At 44.5% G+C, this 16,017-nt stretch overlaps 1 protein-coding gene across 1 annotated transcript in view; it reads right to left on the bottom strand.

Annotated features, from left to right (window-relative positions):
- The window catches only part of ADCY8 (adenylate cyclase 8), a 176,194-nt gene that overhangs the window by 137,493 nt on the left and 22,684 nt on the right, over window positions 1–16,017 (bottom strand). The window contains exon 2 of the mRNA XM_066265646.1: window positions 6,875–7,024. Coding sequence (XP_066121743.1) covers window positions 6,875–7,024 — 150 coding nt within the window. The remainder of the gene's footprint in view (window positions 1–6,874; window positions 7,025–16,017) is intronic.

Raw genomic sequence — 16,017 nt, 5'->3', positions numbered from 1 at the left:
GTGAAGTCATCGGGCCCAGGGGTTTTATTTTTTGGGAGCTTTTTGATAACTGTTTCGATCTCTTTTGTTGTAATCAGTCTGTTTAGGTTTTCTGATTCTTCCAGTTTGATTTTTGGAAGATTTTATGTTTCAAGGAATTTGTCCATTTCACCTAGGTTGTTTAATTTTTTGGCATATAGTTCTTCATAGTATTTTCTTATAATATTTTGTATTTCTGTTGTGTCAGTTGTTATTTCTCCATTCTCGTTTCTAATTTTATTTGAGTCCTCTCTCTTCTTTTCTTGGTGAGTCTCATTAAAGGTTCATTGATCTTGTTTAACCTTTCAAAGAACCAGCTCTTGGTTTCATTGATCCTCTGTATTGTTTCTTTAGCCTCTATGTCATTTATTTCTGCTCTGATCTTTATTATTTCCTTCCTTCTTCTACCTCTGGGCTTTACTTGCTGTTCTTTTTCTAGTTCTTTTAAATGAAGGGTTAGGTTGTTTATTTGAGCTTTTTCAAGCTTCTTAAGGAATGCCTGTAATGCTATGAACTTCCCTCTCAGGACTGCTTTTGCTGTGTCCCATAAATTTTGAGTTGTATGTTCATTATCATTTGTTTCTAGGAATATTTTTATTTCTTCTTTGATTTCATTGTTAACCCATTCATTATTTAGTAACATGCTATTTAGTTTCCATGTGTTTGAGTATTTTTCAGTTTTTCTGTTGTGGCTGATTTCTAGTTTCATGCCATTGTGATCAGAGAAAATGCTTGATATGATTTCAATCTTCTTAAATTTGTTGAGACTGCTTTCGTGTCCTAACATGTGATGTGGTCTATTCTAGAGAATGTACCATGAGCACTTAAAAAGAATGTATATTCTGCTGCCTTAGGGTGAAAGGTTCTAAAGATATCTATTAAATCGAGTTGATCTAGTATGTCCTTTAACTCTGTGTTTCTTTGTTAATTTTCTTTCTTGAGGATCTATCTAGTGATATTAGTGGGGTATTGAAATCTACTATTATAGTATTGCTATTGATCTCGCCCTTTATATCCATCAAAGTCTGCTTTATATATTTAGGTGCTCCTATATCAGGTGCATAGATATTTATGATGGTTATATCTTCCATTGGATTACTCCCTTTATCATTATGTAGTGATGATATCTCTTCTTTATCTTTTACTATAGCCTTTGTTTTAAAGTCCAATTTGTCTGATATAAGTATTGCTACCCCAGCTTATTCTTATTTCCATTTGCGAGAAATATTTTTTCCATCCTTTTACCTTCAGTGTATGTGCATCTTTTGTTTTAAGCTGTGTCTCTTGTAGACAGCATATGTATGGGTCTTGTTTTCTTATCCAAGTAGCTACCCTATGTCTTTTGATTGGATCATTTAATCCATTTACATTTAAGGTTATTATTGATATGCAGTTGTTTATTGCCATTTTATTCTTTAAAGCTGTATTCTTCTTTTGCTATATTCCTTTCCCACTTTGATCTGTTTACAACAGGCCCTTAATATTTCCTGCAGCATTGGTTTGGTTGTAGTGAATTCCTTGAGTTTTTTATTTTTTTTGTCTGGGAAGCTTTTTATTTCTCCTTCATTTTAAATGATAGCCTTGCTGGATAAAGTAGTCTTGGTTGTAGGCTCCTGTTCTGCATTACTTTGAATATTTCTTGCCAATCCCTTCTGGCCTCAAGTGTTTCTGTTGAGAAGTTGGATGTCATCCTTATGGGGGCTTCTTTGTAGGTGATAGCCTTTTTTCTCTAGGAGCTTTTAATATTTTCTCTTTATTGCTTAGCTTTGGTATTTTAATTATGATGTGTCTTGGTGTAGGTTTCTTTGGGTTTCTCTTTAATGGAGTTCTCTGTGCTTTTTGAACTTATGAGACCCTTCCTTACACCAATTTAGGGAAGTTTTCAGCTATGATTTGATTGAATAAAGTTTCTATCCCTTGTTCTTTCTCTTCTTCTTCAGAAACCCCTATGATGCGGATGTTATTTCTCTTCATGTTGTCACAGGGCTCTCTTAGAGTTTCCTCAGACTTTTTGAGTCTTTTTCCTTTTTTCTGCTCTGCTTCCCTGCCTTAATTCATCTTGTCTTTCAACTCGCTGATTCGATCCTCAGCTTTATCCATCCTGGTTTTAATTCCTTCCATTATGGTCTTCATTTCTGATATTGTATTTGTCATCTCTGACTGATTCTTTTTTAATATTTCAATGTCCTTTTTTATACTTGCTATCTCTTTATTTAAGTGTTCGTAATGACCATCCATTGTTGTTCTAAGATCCCTAAGCATCCTTACAATCATTATTTTAAACTCTGCATCCGGTAGTTTGGTTATTTCCATATCACTCAGTTTATTTTCTGGAGGTTTCTCTTGTGGTTTCATTTGGGTTGCACTTCTCTGTCTTCTCATTATGTCTGTGTGTTTGGGTGGTTGTTTATAGAGCTGGTTGATTCTAGGCTTGGTGTTGTCTGCCTCCAATTTTCAGTTGTGTTATTTCTATGTCTTCTTGGGTTGGCATTAGCTGTTGTTTGTAATCCACTGTCAGATTTGGCTTTTCTAGTAGAGCCACTTTGAAGTCTTCATTTGTTTGTTTTCTTAACTAGGTGTTAGTCTTGTTTACTGGTCTCAGCAGGGGGCTTATTTGAAACTATATCCAGGAATGCAGTGGGTGTAACCTGAGACTCTGAAGGCCTGATCTGCCAGTTACTCTCTCTGGAGGCAGGGTGCTTTCTCCACTTCAATAAGAGGAGACGTATCTCAAATCTCCATGGAGACCTGAGTTACTGCCCGTCCTCCCCACTTCTTGTTTTCAGCTGTGTCTTGTTGCACTGATTGAAGCTGGAGAGATATCTTGAGATGGATGACCCGGAACCACTTTAGTCTTGTGTTATGTGGAAGGATCAACCCCTCTTCCAGCTATGGCTACCTCCAGCACTGGATGAGTCAGCTTCTCAGGTCCTCCCATGCATTCCTCTGCCCATCACTGTCTGTCTCTCTCCCCCCTTTCCTTTTGGAAGATAAGCCAGTCCTTTCAATACATCTCATTCCCAGGTCCCAGACAAATGGCTATGAGTGATATTTTCTACTCTTTTCCTTGGAATGAGAGCCCTTCTGGGCTCTCAGCCTCACCTCCCCCCTTCATTCCTGTAAGCAGGAGAGACCCAACACTCCTCGATGCTCCCTACCAGTCTTGGTGTGGCTTCTTCTTTGCTCCTTGGTTTCTTTTTTAATTTTTTTTAATTTTAGAGAGGCGAGGGAGAGACAGAGAGAGAGAGAAAGAGAGAGAGAGAGAGGAGAGAGACAGAGAGAGAGAAGGGGGGAGGAGCTGTAAGCATCAACTCCCATATGTGCCTTGACCAGGCAAGCCCAGGGTTTCGAGCCGGCGACCTCAGCATTTCCAGGTCAACGCTTTATCCACTGCACCACCACAGGTCAGGCCATGCTCCTTGGTTTTTGAGAGCTGTTCTTGTATTCCAGAGTTGGTTTTTCATGCCAATTGTTCCTAAATTAATTTGTAATCCAGTTTGATGGTGTGAGCTGAAAGTCTGTGCATCTGCCTACTCCGCTTCCATCTTCAGGTCTCTTGAAAGCTTCTTGATGAGCTAAATCCTATTCACATTATCAACTTAGGCATCGTTTCTTTTAGGTAGGCTGCTACCTGCCTCCAGTTTAGCGTTAACCCATACACCATTCCCATAGGTGTCTGCCTAGTCATCCATCTCTTTCTATATCTGTTAAACTCTGTTAGACCAGGAAACAATTGTTTGTGTCCATTCTATTCCCAATGTCCAGCAAAGCTCATGACACATAATTGACTCTCAATAATAAATTAATTCATGATTGAACATATTAAGTCATTTAAATATTTCCTTTGTCTCTTACCATGAGATAAAGCCAATGCTTGAATAATTGCACAAAACTTGAAAATTTCTGTGGAATAGGCCTTTTGAGTCTGCATTTAGAAGTGTTTTAAAAAGTTTCCTTTGGAATAATTTTTTAAGGAATAAGAATCTGATGTCACTTAGGTCATTGGGACAGCGTCTTCTTTATACAGTATAGCATTTGTAACAGTTATGTGACTATAATTAGCTTTGATAAGAGGTAAATGGGATGGATTCAGTAATGGCATATGATCCTTTAAAAGTTATGGAGCATAATGCTGTATCTGATCTCAGTACACTGAGGAGAACCACCATCCTGAGTTCCCTCCATATGATTAACTGTCAACTGGGGTTTCATCTGAGATAAACCAGCCCATGTGCTCTCAAATGAGTCCTCCTGGGACTGTGCTATGTTGGCTGGCTCATAAAAACCATTATGTACAATTGTGCTAATAGAAATTCTTCACTGAGTGGCAAGGGCTCCACGCACAATATTTCTCACCAGTAAGGAACCTCTTTGGGAGAGTTATCATTATCTCCACACCACAGATGGAGAAACCAAGACTGAGAGCTTGCTCAAGCTCACTAACATGGTACATAACTAAGCCAAGATTTCAAGTCCTGGGTAATCTCACTTGATAAACTTCTCTGAGGAAGTTCTCAAGGATAATGGGAACCCAAAGCAGAGGTCAAGTGTCAGTGGGCAGTGGCTTCAGCACTGAATGATACAGAGCCAACTATCCCAGTTACTGCCGCTGAGGGAAGGGCAAGGGGAAGGGGTCAAAATACCAGAAATACTTTATCATCACTATGAACACAGGATAACAACAAACCGACAGCACATTGCTTAATCCTCAGAATAAGGGCTCGCCCACCAACAGATAATCTCTTCTTATAATGAGGCTGCCATAACTTCGTATTGCTTTCTACACATCATCTCATTTGAGGCCGTTGCAATGTTAGAAAGAGAGATATTGCCCCATTATGGGTAAGGGGTCTAGAGGTGAAAGTTTAGTGACTTGGGTGACCCAACCAAGACGTCAGATAGCTGCGTCATGCTCTCTAGTGAACTTTCCCCGACATTCTAGTTAACACATGTTCTCACCTCTATTATTATTTTCTCCCTTTTTTCACCCACTTAAAAAAAAAAAAGAGAAGAGGACAGAAGAAGGTCCTTTTACCACAATAGATTTCTCCATCATAGTAACTCCAGGACACTTCACAGGAAGGAGGGGAAGGAGAGTGTTACGGGTGTATAAGGCGGTCACTCTCGGTGTCTGCAATATTTCACCAATATTACACAAAAGACCAAGCCGCTCAGACAACTCACCCACAATCGCAGCTCTGGTTGCTCTGTTGCAACCAGAAGGGTTGAATCTATTATTAATAAGGCTGCATTCTCTGAATTGGCATCGAGCCCGTGGAAAGAGTGACGTGTCCGTCTGGCGACTGTTCTGTTTTGCCGAGCAACACGGTCTACGGTCCCCGGAGAGGCTCATGCTTGGTGTACAAGGTGATTTCTTTCTCAAAGTTATTTCTCTAAATGGTTCTGTAGGGTTATTTAGGGCAACTACAATAAATCTGTTATGAGGTTCCATAATTATTTTAGACGTTAACTTAGAAATTTCCTAATTCTGAATCCTGAGAAGTCCTTGTAGGATCTGGCGACCCAGTCATGTCCCCCGTGCCCGTGGCAATGACATATGGCAGCTGGAGTCGAATCTCACTCAGCAAGATGCACCCTGCCTCTCCGCCTCATCCATTACCACAACACCTGGCTTCCCTCATCTCAAAGACCCACGTTTCATTGATGATTTAATCAAATTAAGATGAAGAAAATGTATGTTTTGCAGCTATTTTCTTTATACTTTCTCAAACCATGTGGCATAAGGCTTAAAATAACAAGCACGTAGCCATGGCTTTCTTTCTTTCTCTCCCTTTCTTTCTTTCTTTCTTTCTTTCAAGAAAGAGCCCAGTACAGTAGACTATATCCATTGAACACAGAATTCCCAAGAGTATATAAACATGTTGAACATAAAATATGTTGACTCTATAACCGACTTTCAACATGTTCCTGTTCTTCCTCTTGGAAAATTGCTTTTAGTGGCGAAGACATGCACAATTTTTTAACAGATGAATAATTCTAATTGGGGCAGACAAATCTTTATTCTTTGAAAGCTAATTATATTTTGATAAAACATATAATTTGAGACTAAAGCTATTTAAAAATTTTTTATAACATCCACCCAAAAAACTCCTTTACTGTAATCTCTTCAGACTGAAACTCATGGCTCCTACCTGGACCTAACCTGTTCTCCTTACTCAATTGCCTTACCCTGGGATCTCCATCATGTTCCATAAAACTTCTTATGTTCAAGCATCTCTTCTTAAAATCAGGATGAGGTATTAGGAACCACACCTGTACAAGATTCTTCTATGAGCTTCCTATAATTTGAATAGCTATGTAGTAAAAAAATCTGAGATAACATCTTACAGTTGCACAAAAGGAGGCTCAACAATGAGATTTTTAATGGTTTTTAAGAACCATAGCCTTGGGATCACACACATAGATGTCAGTCAGAAGCATCAGAACATCACTTTGTTAGCAGAGTAATTTTCTTTCTTGTGCAGCAATTATGTAAATATGGAGAGTAAGACCAACCGTCTTTGTACACCTAACATAGCCAGACCTGCAGTGGCGCAGTGGACAGAGCGTCAACCTGGAATGCTCAGGTCGCTGGTTCAAAACCCTGGGTTTATTTAGTCATGGCACATATGAGTAGCAAATGCTGTGAGTTGATGCTTTCTGCTCCTCCCCCACTTCTCTAAAATCTAAAAAAATAAAATAAAGTGCACACCTAATGTAACTATCTTAGAATCCCATGACACAAACTTTGGGCAATCACTCGCGAGTCAGGATGGGTTTGGAGAGAAACAGAGCTTCACGTCACTCAGAATCTGGCTAGCAGGTACCCAGGACACATGGCCTTGCCAGCTGGTACCTGTCTTTGGTTTTCCGTCTCCAGGCGCAGCCTGGCTTCCACACACCTCCGCGTCTCCAGAAAGGCCTGGCGCTGGGCCCGGTCCGACAGGTAGCTGATGAAGATCCCAGCTGTGTTCATGCACATGAACAGCACGGCCTGGGCCACGACCTAACACAGAATTGCAAACACAGCCTGGTCAGGTGGTTAGGAAGGGATGCTGGGAGGCAGAGAGAAAAAATAAACAAGCACTTCCAAGGTAAATCTTAAGGTAGTAATCCAAATGGTTAGTAGCTGGTTAATAGGATCTCTGTCTTTATTCAGGTCTTGGGTCAGATGTCAGCCCTGCAGAGAGGCCTCCCTTGACCATTCCATCCAATTAGAAGTGTCTCCATCCCCCAGTTTGGATCTGAACCTGGAGAGGACACGTGCAGCAAGACAGGGGCCTTTTCCTCTCTTCCTCACTCAGCCTCACCTCTCCTCTCCACTAGCTGACGGGTGGGGCCTTTTCAAGGGCTGGGAACCAGGTGAGAAGGAGGGGAAGGGAGGAATAAGAAACAGGAAGGGTATTAGTGGAAAGGCACGCATGTGTTTGACCTGGGTGCTCTCAGGCCCTCTTGGGTAGCATCTCAGTCCTGATACTCCCAACTCGGGAAAAGAGGGCACATCTGTCTACTGCTCTTCCTCTCCATTGCCATTACCCAACTGCTGGGCACCACAACATCCGGGCTGGACTCGGAACCCCGAAGCCTGTGCTCTTGGCAAGCTGGGGTGTGTTTTCCAAAGTCATTGTTACAACTGGAGAACTGGGCCTGTGTTTAGGCTTTTCTGCTTTTGAACTCAGGTCTGTCCTCATGGGGTCCACACTTGAGTGTTAGTGGCAGCATCCTGGGCAGAGGGGGGGAGGTGCCGCAGGAGAAGGAAGGAAATCTAGGGAGGTTGTCATACTCTCTGACACCTCTAGGGGGAGCTTGGGTTCTGTGGGGGTCCTGGCCAAAGTGAGAGGGGCTGCCAACCACCAAAGGCCTTTGCACCTGCCTGCTGGAGCTTCTGTAGTCAGAGACCTGGGCTTGCATCCCTCAGCTCCACCATTTATTAGGTGTTTGACCTTAGGCAGATCACTTGATGCCTTCTAGAGCCTCAACTTTCTCACCTAAACAATGGGAATCAGCCTTTGACTCCCAGAACTAATGTACATGTATGCATATCTATGTATTTGTATAATCTACATGTGAACACATAGGCATGTGCCCAGCAGGTAACAGATATCCAATTACTGTTGGATATGTATTTTAATATAAGGCCATTTCTCCTCCAAATGCTGGTCTATGTATGGTGTAATATGTATCTTTTATTGCCTTCAGAGGGGAGACATTACAGATTTTTCTACCTCCAGGTTAAGAAACATCCTAGAGGACTAAGAAGTATTAAAATCTTTTGTATTAGTGCTATTTTACAAAGAATATTTGTGTCCCTTATTTACTGCAGGGGAGACTGTGGAGGGGGAACAGAGAGCCAACCCTGGAGTCAGACAGGGCGGGTCACAAATCCCATCTCTGGCGTTAACCCCCAAGGGGACCAAGGCAAATCAGGACCCTCGCTGAGAGGGAGGAGACGAAGCGGTTTGGTTTGCCGATCTAGGCGGAACTTTGCAGCCTGGCCCAGACGACTAAAGCTCTGGGTTCTCGCCTATGCCCTTTACCTGTCAAGAACTTGGCCGGCTTCATTTTTCTGGCCTTCAAGTTTCCTCCCCCGTAAAATAAGAATGTTTTCTAAAAATGTTGTTGGGTAATTGACAAAAGCAATCATCCAAAGGCCTGTTGCACAATCATTGCTCACTATGTATTAACCGTGGTGCGGTTTTGGTCATTATCACTGCTTTGGCTGTCTCTTCTGTCACCATAGTGACTCGCTGCGCATCTGCGCAGGTAAACCACGTGGTCAGGCACCGCCTCTTGTGATGTGATGTGGCAGGAGGGAGAGTTAAGACACCCAGGTGACACTCGCTCTCTGAGGACTCAGGGAATAATAGGATGGGAAGGACAGGAGGACCCACAGGAGCAGTGAAGCCGGACGGAGGAGGCACGTACCGGCAGCGTCCCTGCCAGGGGTGTGAGCTCTCCCCGCAGCTGTCGGCCCTGTGACCGCGCTTCCTGCCTGCCCTTTATAAATAGTACATGCTGAATTAGAGAAAGGAATTCTAAATAATATTCAAGGAAGTTTAAGAAATAGCATGGCCATAGTGTAGTACACGTAAGTGAAAACTAAGAAAAAGGTTAAAAAAAAAAAGAGGTAGAGACATATCGGACTCAGCCGGCATCCCATGACGAATACAACTAAATGATGAACAACCTGAGTTCAATAAATGATCTCCTGGGACATGGCAAAGCAATGGGAGGAAAAGGCAGTCTTTTTGGAAGACAATGAGAAGAGAGAATTTTGAAAAACAGAATTAAAAGAACAAGAGAACAGGGATATAGATTTTTTAAAACATGGATTGAAAAAAACTCTGACATTAAGGAGAAAGCAAAGATGTTAAAGGTTAAAAATAGGACTGAAGGTGAAAAAAAAATAAAGCGATTAAGCCCTTTAAAAAATAGGCAAGGTAAAAAAAATGATAAAATAAATTCTTTTTTTAATATATGAGAAACACAACAGGCGGCAGCACAACTGTCACACGGTGTTAACGCATCATCTCAGGCAGTAAACATTTATTTTTATTCCATCGCATTCAGAGACGGGGATGACACAGTTGCTGAAATTGTTCCAAGAGTGTTTTCCAGCCAGAGGTAACCAGCTGCTGCTTGGAAGCCGCCAGCTTCTTTGCAAGGGAACGTGACGTCTTCCGTTCACGCGCCCGACTGCGTGCAGACGCTGCTCTGGCCTTTGCACGTGCCGTTTTATGGGCCACCCAGTAGCAGCTCTGCTTGGTCTTATTAGCTCCATGTCTCAGAAGAGAAAAGTGAGACGCCCAGACATTAAGTAATTACCCAAGATCACCAAGCCCGGAAGTGGTCTTAAGGTAGCCAAAGGTTCGGTTTCCCCAGGGCGTGAAACTTTCTTTTAAGACTTAGACGGTGCCAGGAAAAACAGGAAGAGTTTTCTCATACTTACGTTTAGCTAATGTGTATTTTAATTAATTACAAGTTGGCATGGGAAAGGGAGGGGGAGAGAGAGTAAAAAGAGAGAAAGGAGGAGGAGAAAGGAGGAGGGAGAGAGAGGGGAAGGCGAGGGGGAGGAGAGGGTGGGAGGGGGAGGAGACGGAGTGCTTTAAACCAGCTGAGCAGTGCTAGCCACTCCGGAGCGCTGCTGAGCCCCAGTGACAAGCTGAGGGGCAGTCTGTTTCAGGGTGTGTGCCACCAGCCTGCAGTTACTTCCTCTTCACACGTCCTGGTCCCTAAACACAGGCCAGCTGCTCCCTCTGGAGCTCGGCCACACTGTGGGAAAACTTGGCTTTGTTAGATTATTGAGAGGATACATCCATTCACTGCCTTTTTTTTTTTTTTTTTTTTGCATTTAAGGGTTTTTGTTTTAGGTATAACTTTTGACTCAGTTGTTATTCTAAAGTCTAACCCAGGGGTCCCCAAACTACAGGCCCGCGGGCCACATGCGGCCCCCTGAGGCCATTTATCCGGCCCCCCGCCACACTTCCGGAAGGGGCACCTCTTTCATTGGTGGTCAGTGAGAGGAGCATAGTTCCCATTGAAATACTGGTCAGTTTATTGATTTAAATTTACTTGTTCTTTATTTTAAATATTGTATTTGTTCTCTTTTTGTTTTTTTACTTTAAAATAAGATATGTGCAGTGTGCATAGGGATTTGTTCATAGTTTTTTTATAGTCCGGCCCTCCAACGGCCTGAGGGACAGTGATCTGGCCCCCTGTGTAAAAGTTTGGGGACCCCTGTTCTAAAGTCTAACCCCAGGGTCAGTTGTGATTGCAATGTAGTGTGTAGGCTTCACTCAAGCAGCAATGTGTCCTACTACGACACACACACACACAAAACAGAAAATGCGGACGTGGACAAAGAAAGTAGACACTGGAAAAGCCACAATCTTGACTCGCGCACCCCTGGCAGTGCAGTTAGCCACGGCAGGTGCATAATAAATGCTTGCTGGATGAAAAAATGAATGAATGTCTCGTACACTGCCGGCAGTCAGAATAGAATCAGGCGTCCTTTCTGAGAAGGCCCTCACGCAGACGCGGGCTTTTTGCAACAGTGCGTTGGAAATGAGGTCATCAGTATTCACAGGCAGGCAATCAGATGGGTTTTGAAGACCAAAGTGGACACTGATTCAATTCCCTTCCCTTTTTATCTCGGGCCTGTCAGGCGCTGCATCTGAAGCGCATTATGGATGTGGCGAGAAGGAGGCCAAGGCTGGCTGGGGCCCCTGGGACTCTGGCGATTGGCTATGCTGCTGGAGGAACCCTCCTGGCCAGGTCACCGGCAGGTTGCTGATGAAACTGCCACCTTTGCCACCTCCTCATTCCTGGTGCAGAGGGCAGGGCAGGGCTTCTGCTTCTAGGCTTAGCTTTAAAACTCTAAAAATGGAGGTGACAGTCTGAGCCCGGTACTTCCATTCTCCTTCTGGGGAAAGGTGAGCGTGGGAGAGTCTGGCTTAGGGAGAATGCTGTGGGCCTCTCCGGTCGTGTTGGATTGGCCTGAGGGGCATCCTTTGTGGCAGAGGGGGTGTGGGGATGGGCCCTGAGTTGCCAGGTCCATGGCTGCCTCACATAGCCCACCCCCAGGACGCAGAATCACCCTGGGGCCACCCTGCAGGCAATGCTCTCCAAGAATGGGGTGTCCCCTCCAGAATTCAGAGCACACTTTAAACCAAAGGCTTCTCTACCGTCCTGTGTCCCTGGTGAGTGGGAATGAGGAGCCAGCAGTGGCAACTCCTGGTGACCCACGTGGGGAGCCTGTGACCACAGAGCCTGAGACCCTGGGCCCTGCAGCTGCAGACTCCCAGTGTCCCCTGGGCTGAATACCTCCGCCAGGTGACACAGCAGGGGGCCCGTTATACCCTGGCCTGAGAAAGGCATGGGAACCAGAGGTTGGGACCCCCGAAAGCTTAGGCACTGGGCCATGCCCTCAGGTAAACCACCAAGACCAGCGGATGTGCTGGCTGAGGGTGAGGGGAATCTGGAAGAAAGAGAAGAGGAGGGAGACAGTGTATACCAGCTGGGGACCCAGGACCATCTGTAGCAGTGGGGATTTTGGTTTCTCCCTTTCAAGTATCCCCAAGGAAGAGAGACCCACCAGGATCATAGAAGAACTGCTCTGAGAACCTGTGTGACGTAGATCCCAGTGGCACAAGGGGTGGACTGTGGTGGATCCTGTGCTGAGCTACTAATTCTCCCTTCAGGAAAGAAGTCTAGAGAATATTCTCCTAGGAGACAGCCTTCATCTCTCAGCCTCCTTTGAGGAGCTGAAGAAAGCCTTCTCACTCGAGGTCATGGAAGGTCATGGAAGGTCATGATCTACATGGAACTATAAATGCTCATCACTCCAGCTCAGATCTCTCTCATAGCATTCACCCTCACTGAAGAAATCCCCATGGGACGGACAGGTGTCCCATCTCACTCACCATGTTTATTCTCGCTGCAGACTCCCCGTGGGATGCACAGGTGTCTGCTAAAATTATACCACGGCTCAATTTGTCCCTTTGTCTCTTTCCACTTCTTTTCCCCACCCTTCCAGGGGTGCTGATCACAAAAGCACCCCCTAATGAATGCTTTACGCACCAATCTCCCTCCCAGAGTCTGCTTCTCAGGGGATCGAACCTGTGACAACCGGAAAGCGTTTGTTACCCTTAGTAATATAGTCAACCTCCAATACTTGTTGAATGAATGCTTTCATTGATGAATGTAACTTGTTTGTACCGTCCAGACCCCCTAGCTGGATGGTGAGGATGGCCATCTCTTTCATAGGTAATTTCCTCCTTCCTTCATTCCCTTTGTAAATATATACTTACCGAGCCCCAAGTAGGGTCTGGGTACCGATTTAGATTCCAGGGGCAAATTAGACAACTAAGTTTCTCCCCTACAAGGCATCCGCTGGGGACCTTGATTTAGGTTAAGTGGTTCAAGGAAAACCTCCCTGGATATGAAATACGCAAATGAAACCTGAAGAATGAGAAGGAGTTGGCCGAGAGAAGAGGCAGTCAACAATCCTTCCAGAGAGGGGGGCCCTAGAGCATGAGAGGCAGGAGCGGGCTCTGAGGGCAAGCTCGAGTCCCCGCTGCTCTTGGGTGGCACCCCTTCTCGATCACGGAGAAAACCACAGAGAACAATTTCCTACCCATACATCTCTGCCCGGAGACTCCATTCCCCCGGAGAGCCACACAGATCAGAAGTACCTTTTCCTCGCCAGCCTCCGCCACCATGTCCTCCTCCTCCTCCTCACTCCACGGCAGATGGCGGTGCCGGGGAGGTGGTGGCGGCAGTCCCTAACGAAGTTCCTTGGTGTGAGCATGAAGGAGGTGTCCTATAGCGCCATGGTTACTATGGTAATTGTTATTGGGTCACCGGGTTTGAAGAAACGTTTGATTCATCATTAGTTACTGAGCTGAAAATAGCACCTCCCCAAAAGCTTCTTTTCTCTTAAAATGAATCCGTTCAGGGTTGACTAGGTGCAGGAGGCACAAAAAATGGAAGTGTTTTCCCAAGCTCCCGAGGTCTCACTCCTGACTTTCCTGACTTTTCTAAGGAAGCCCATACTCTCTTCTATTTTGCTGCCTTTTTTTTTTTTAAAAAGGGTGTTTATTGTTACAAGGGACTATCACATTGATCTAAAAAGATGAAAAAAGAAAAAAAAAGGAGTTCCCTAGGTCCAAACTGAGTAGCCCAATTCAGAGAGAAGGTGGTTTTACGTGGCTTTTTTTTTTTTTTTTTTTTGACAGAGAGAGAGTCAGAGAGAGGGACAAATAAGGACAGACAGACAGGAAGGAAGGGAGGTGAGAAGCATCAATTCTTTGTTGCAGGTCCTTAGTTGTCATTGACTGCTTTCTCTATGTGCCTTGATTGGGGGCTACAACAAAGTGAGTAACCCCTTGCTTGAGCCAGCGACCTTGGGCTCAAGCCAGCGACCTTGGGCTCAAGCCAGCGACCTTGGGCTTCAAGTCAGCGACTGTGAGATGATATCTATGATCCCATGCTTAAGCATGCGACCCTGTGCTCAAGCTGGTGAGTCTATGCTCAAGCCAGATGAGCCTGCACTCAAGCAGGTGACATCAGGGTTTTGAATCTGGGTCCTCCACATCCCAGTCTGACACTCTATCCACTGTGCCACCACCTGGCCAGACTTATATAACATTCTTTATTAAGTTTCTCAACCATACTATTTTCAGGAATTAGGAGGCAAAATTGTCTCCCAGCATTGCTTTCTCTGATGAGGACCGAGACCAGAGTGGTTTAAAATAACAGTCTATCTCCAAGACAAACTTTGGTCAACACCTGCAGTAGGGAATACACATCAGCTAGTCTGTTAACAAGCGTTTAGAGTGCTCTGGCTTTTCCAGGTCGATGCAATTAATGTTCGAATCCAATGAAATGTTCTTCCAAAATGGAAGTACATGGTGGTTCCGAGGACTCGCGGTGTGTTTTGGTTTACAACGCTGCGTTATATACACTTGGTGACACATTAGATAGTAAAAATATAACGGAAGCTAGGAACATAAAATGTCCCCGGCCCACGGTGACTCGTGCCGAATACCATCCTGTTCACAAGTTTTCTTTTCCAGAAGTATGCTTATTCGAGATTTGAATCCCACTCCCACTGCTGAACATAGCTAAGTCTACTTCACCATTTTAAAAAAGTGGGACAGTTAAATCTTCCAGGGTGGCCAGTGGATAAAGATGGTCACAAATGGAAAAGTCCTCCTCACCCCCCATGGTGCCTGGTCCTCTAACCTAGCAGTGCAAAGGTCCGCTTCTGGGATTTACTATTTTCCAATTCACCACAATTAATTTTATTCCACAGCATGTTTAAGGGAATGTTATTCCCAGGAAGAGGTTTAGAATTAAAATAATTAAAAAAAAAAAAAACCTAGAAAGCTCTGCCTTTAACTAGTGATGGGTAGATGAGGCTTTTACTTAACCTTGTCTGAGATTCAGACCCCTCGTTTATTAAATGGGGATACTAGCTGTGCCTCCTTCATAGGTTTCTGTGCCCGAGAGAGGTAATTACATGGAGCCCTTGGCATCTGATGGGCATTCAGTACCTGTTAGCTGTTTCTATCAATCGTCCTTTTTTTTTCTTTCTCCTCTAGACTGTGTGTTCCTTCAATGAAGGGTTATGTGTCAGACTTAATTCTTTTGGACTACATACCATGCCATTATTTTGCAAACTGGAACACTTTTGAGAGTAAAAGGAGACAGGCATAATTCTGGAGTGTCCTGTACACCCCACAATGTATGACATCCTACCCCTGACACATACTACTGGGCGAGCCACAGGCCATTTGTGTAACTCTTTGGACTATATTCCTGGACAGTGGCTTAATAAAGAGCAGTCACTTCAAATCGGTAAGTGCACAGCTCTAAGCTCTGAGGATATGTCAGTTGAAAAAAATAGACCAAATGCCTCCATTACCCTATGGAGACACAGATAATAAGTAAAGCCCTGGCTGGTTGGCTCAGCGGTAGAACATCGGCCCAGTGTGTGGAAGTCCTGGGTTCGATTCTAGACCAGGGCACACAGAAGTGCCCACCTGCTTCTCCACTCATCCTCCTCTCCTTTCTCTCTATCTCTTTCTTCCCCTCTGGCAGCCAGGGTTCCATTGGAGCAAAGTTGGCTCGGGCACTGAGGATGGCTCCATGGCCTCTGCCTCAGAAGCTAGAATGGCTCCAGTTGCAATGGAGCAATGCCCAGATGGGCAAAGCTTCTTCCCCTGGTGGGCTTGCCATGTATATCCTGGTTGGGTACATGTGGGAATCTGTTTCTCTTCCTCCACACTTCTCACCTCAGAAAAATATAAATAAATAAATAAATAAATAAATATAGCCTGATCAGGTGGTGGAAGCAGATAGAGCATCAGCCTGGGATGCAGAGGACTCAGGTTTGAAACCCCGAAGTTGCCGGCTTGAGCACAGGGTTGCTGGTTTGAGCGTGGGATCATAGACATGATGCCATAGTCACTGGCTTGAGCAAGGGGTCCTGGCTTG

Source organism: Saccopteryx bilineata, chromosome 3, assembly GCF_036850765.1.
Source record: "Saccopteryx bilineata isolate mSacBil1 chromosome 3, mSacBil1_pri_phased_curated, whole genome shotgun sequence".
NCBI classification, from domain to species: Eukaryota; Metazoa; Chordata; class Mammalia; order Chiroptera; family Emballonuridae; genus Saccopteryx; species Saccopteryx bilineata.
The sequence above is the reverse complement of the archived record's forward strand: the minus strand, read 5'-3'. Positions and strand labels throughout refer to the sequence as shown.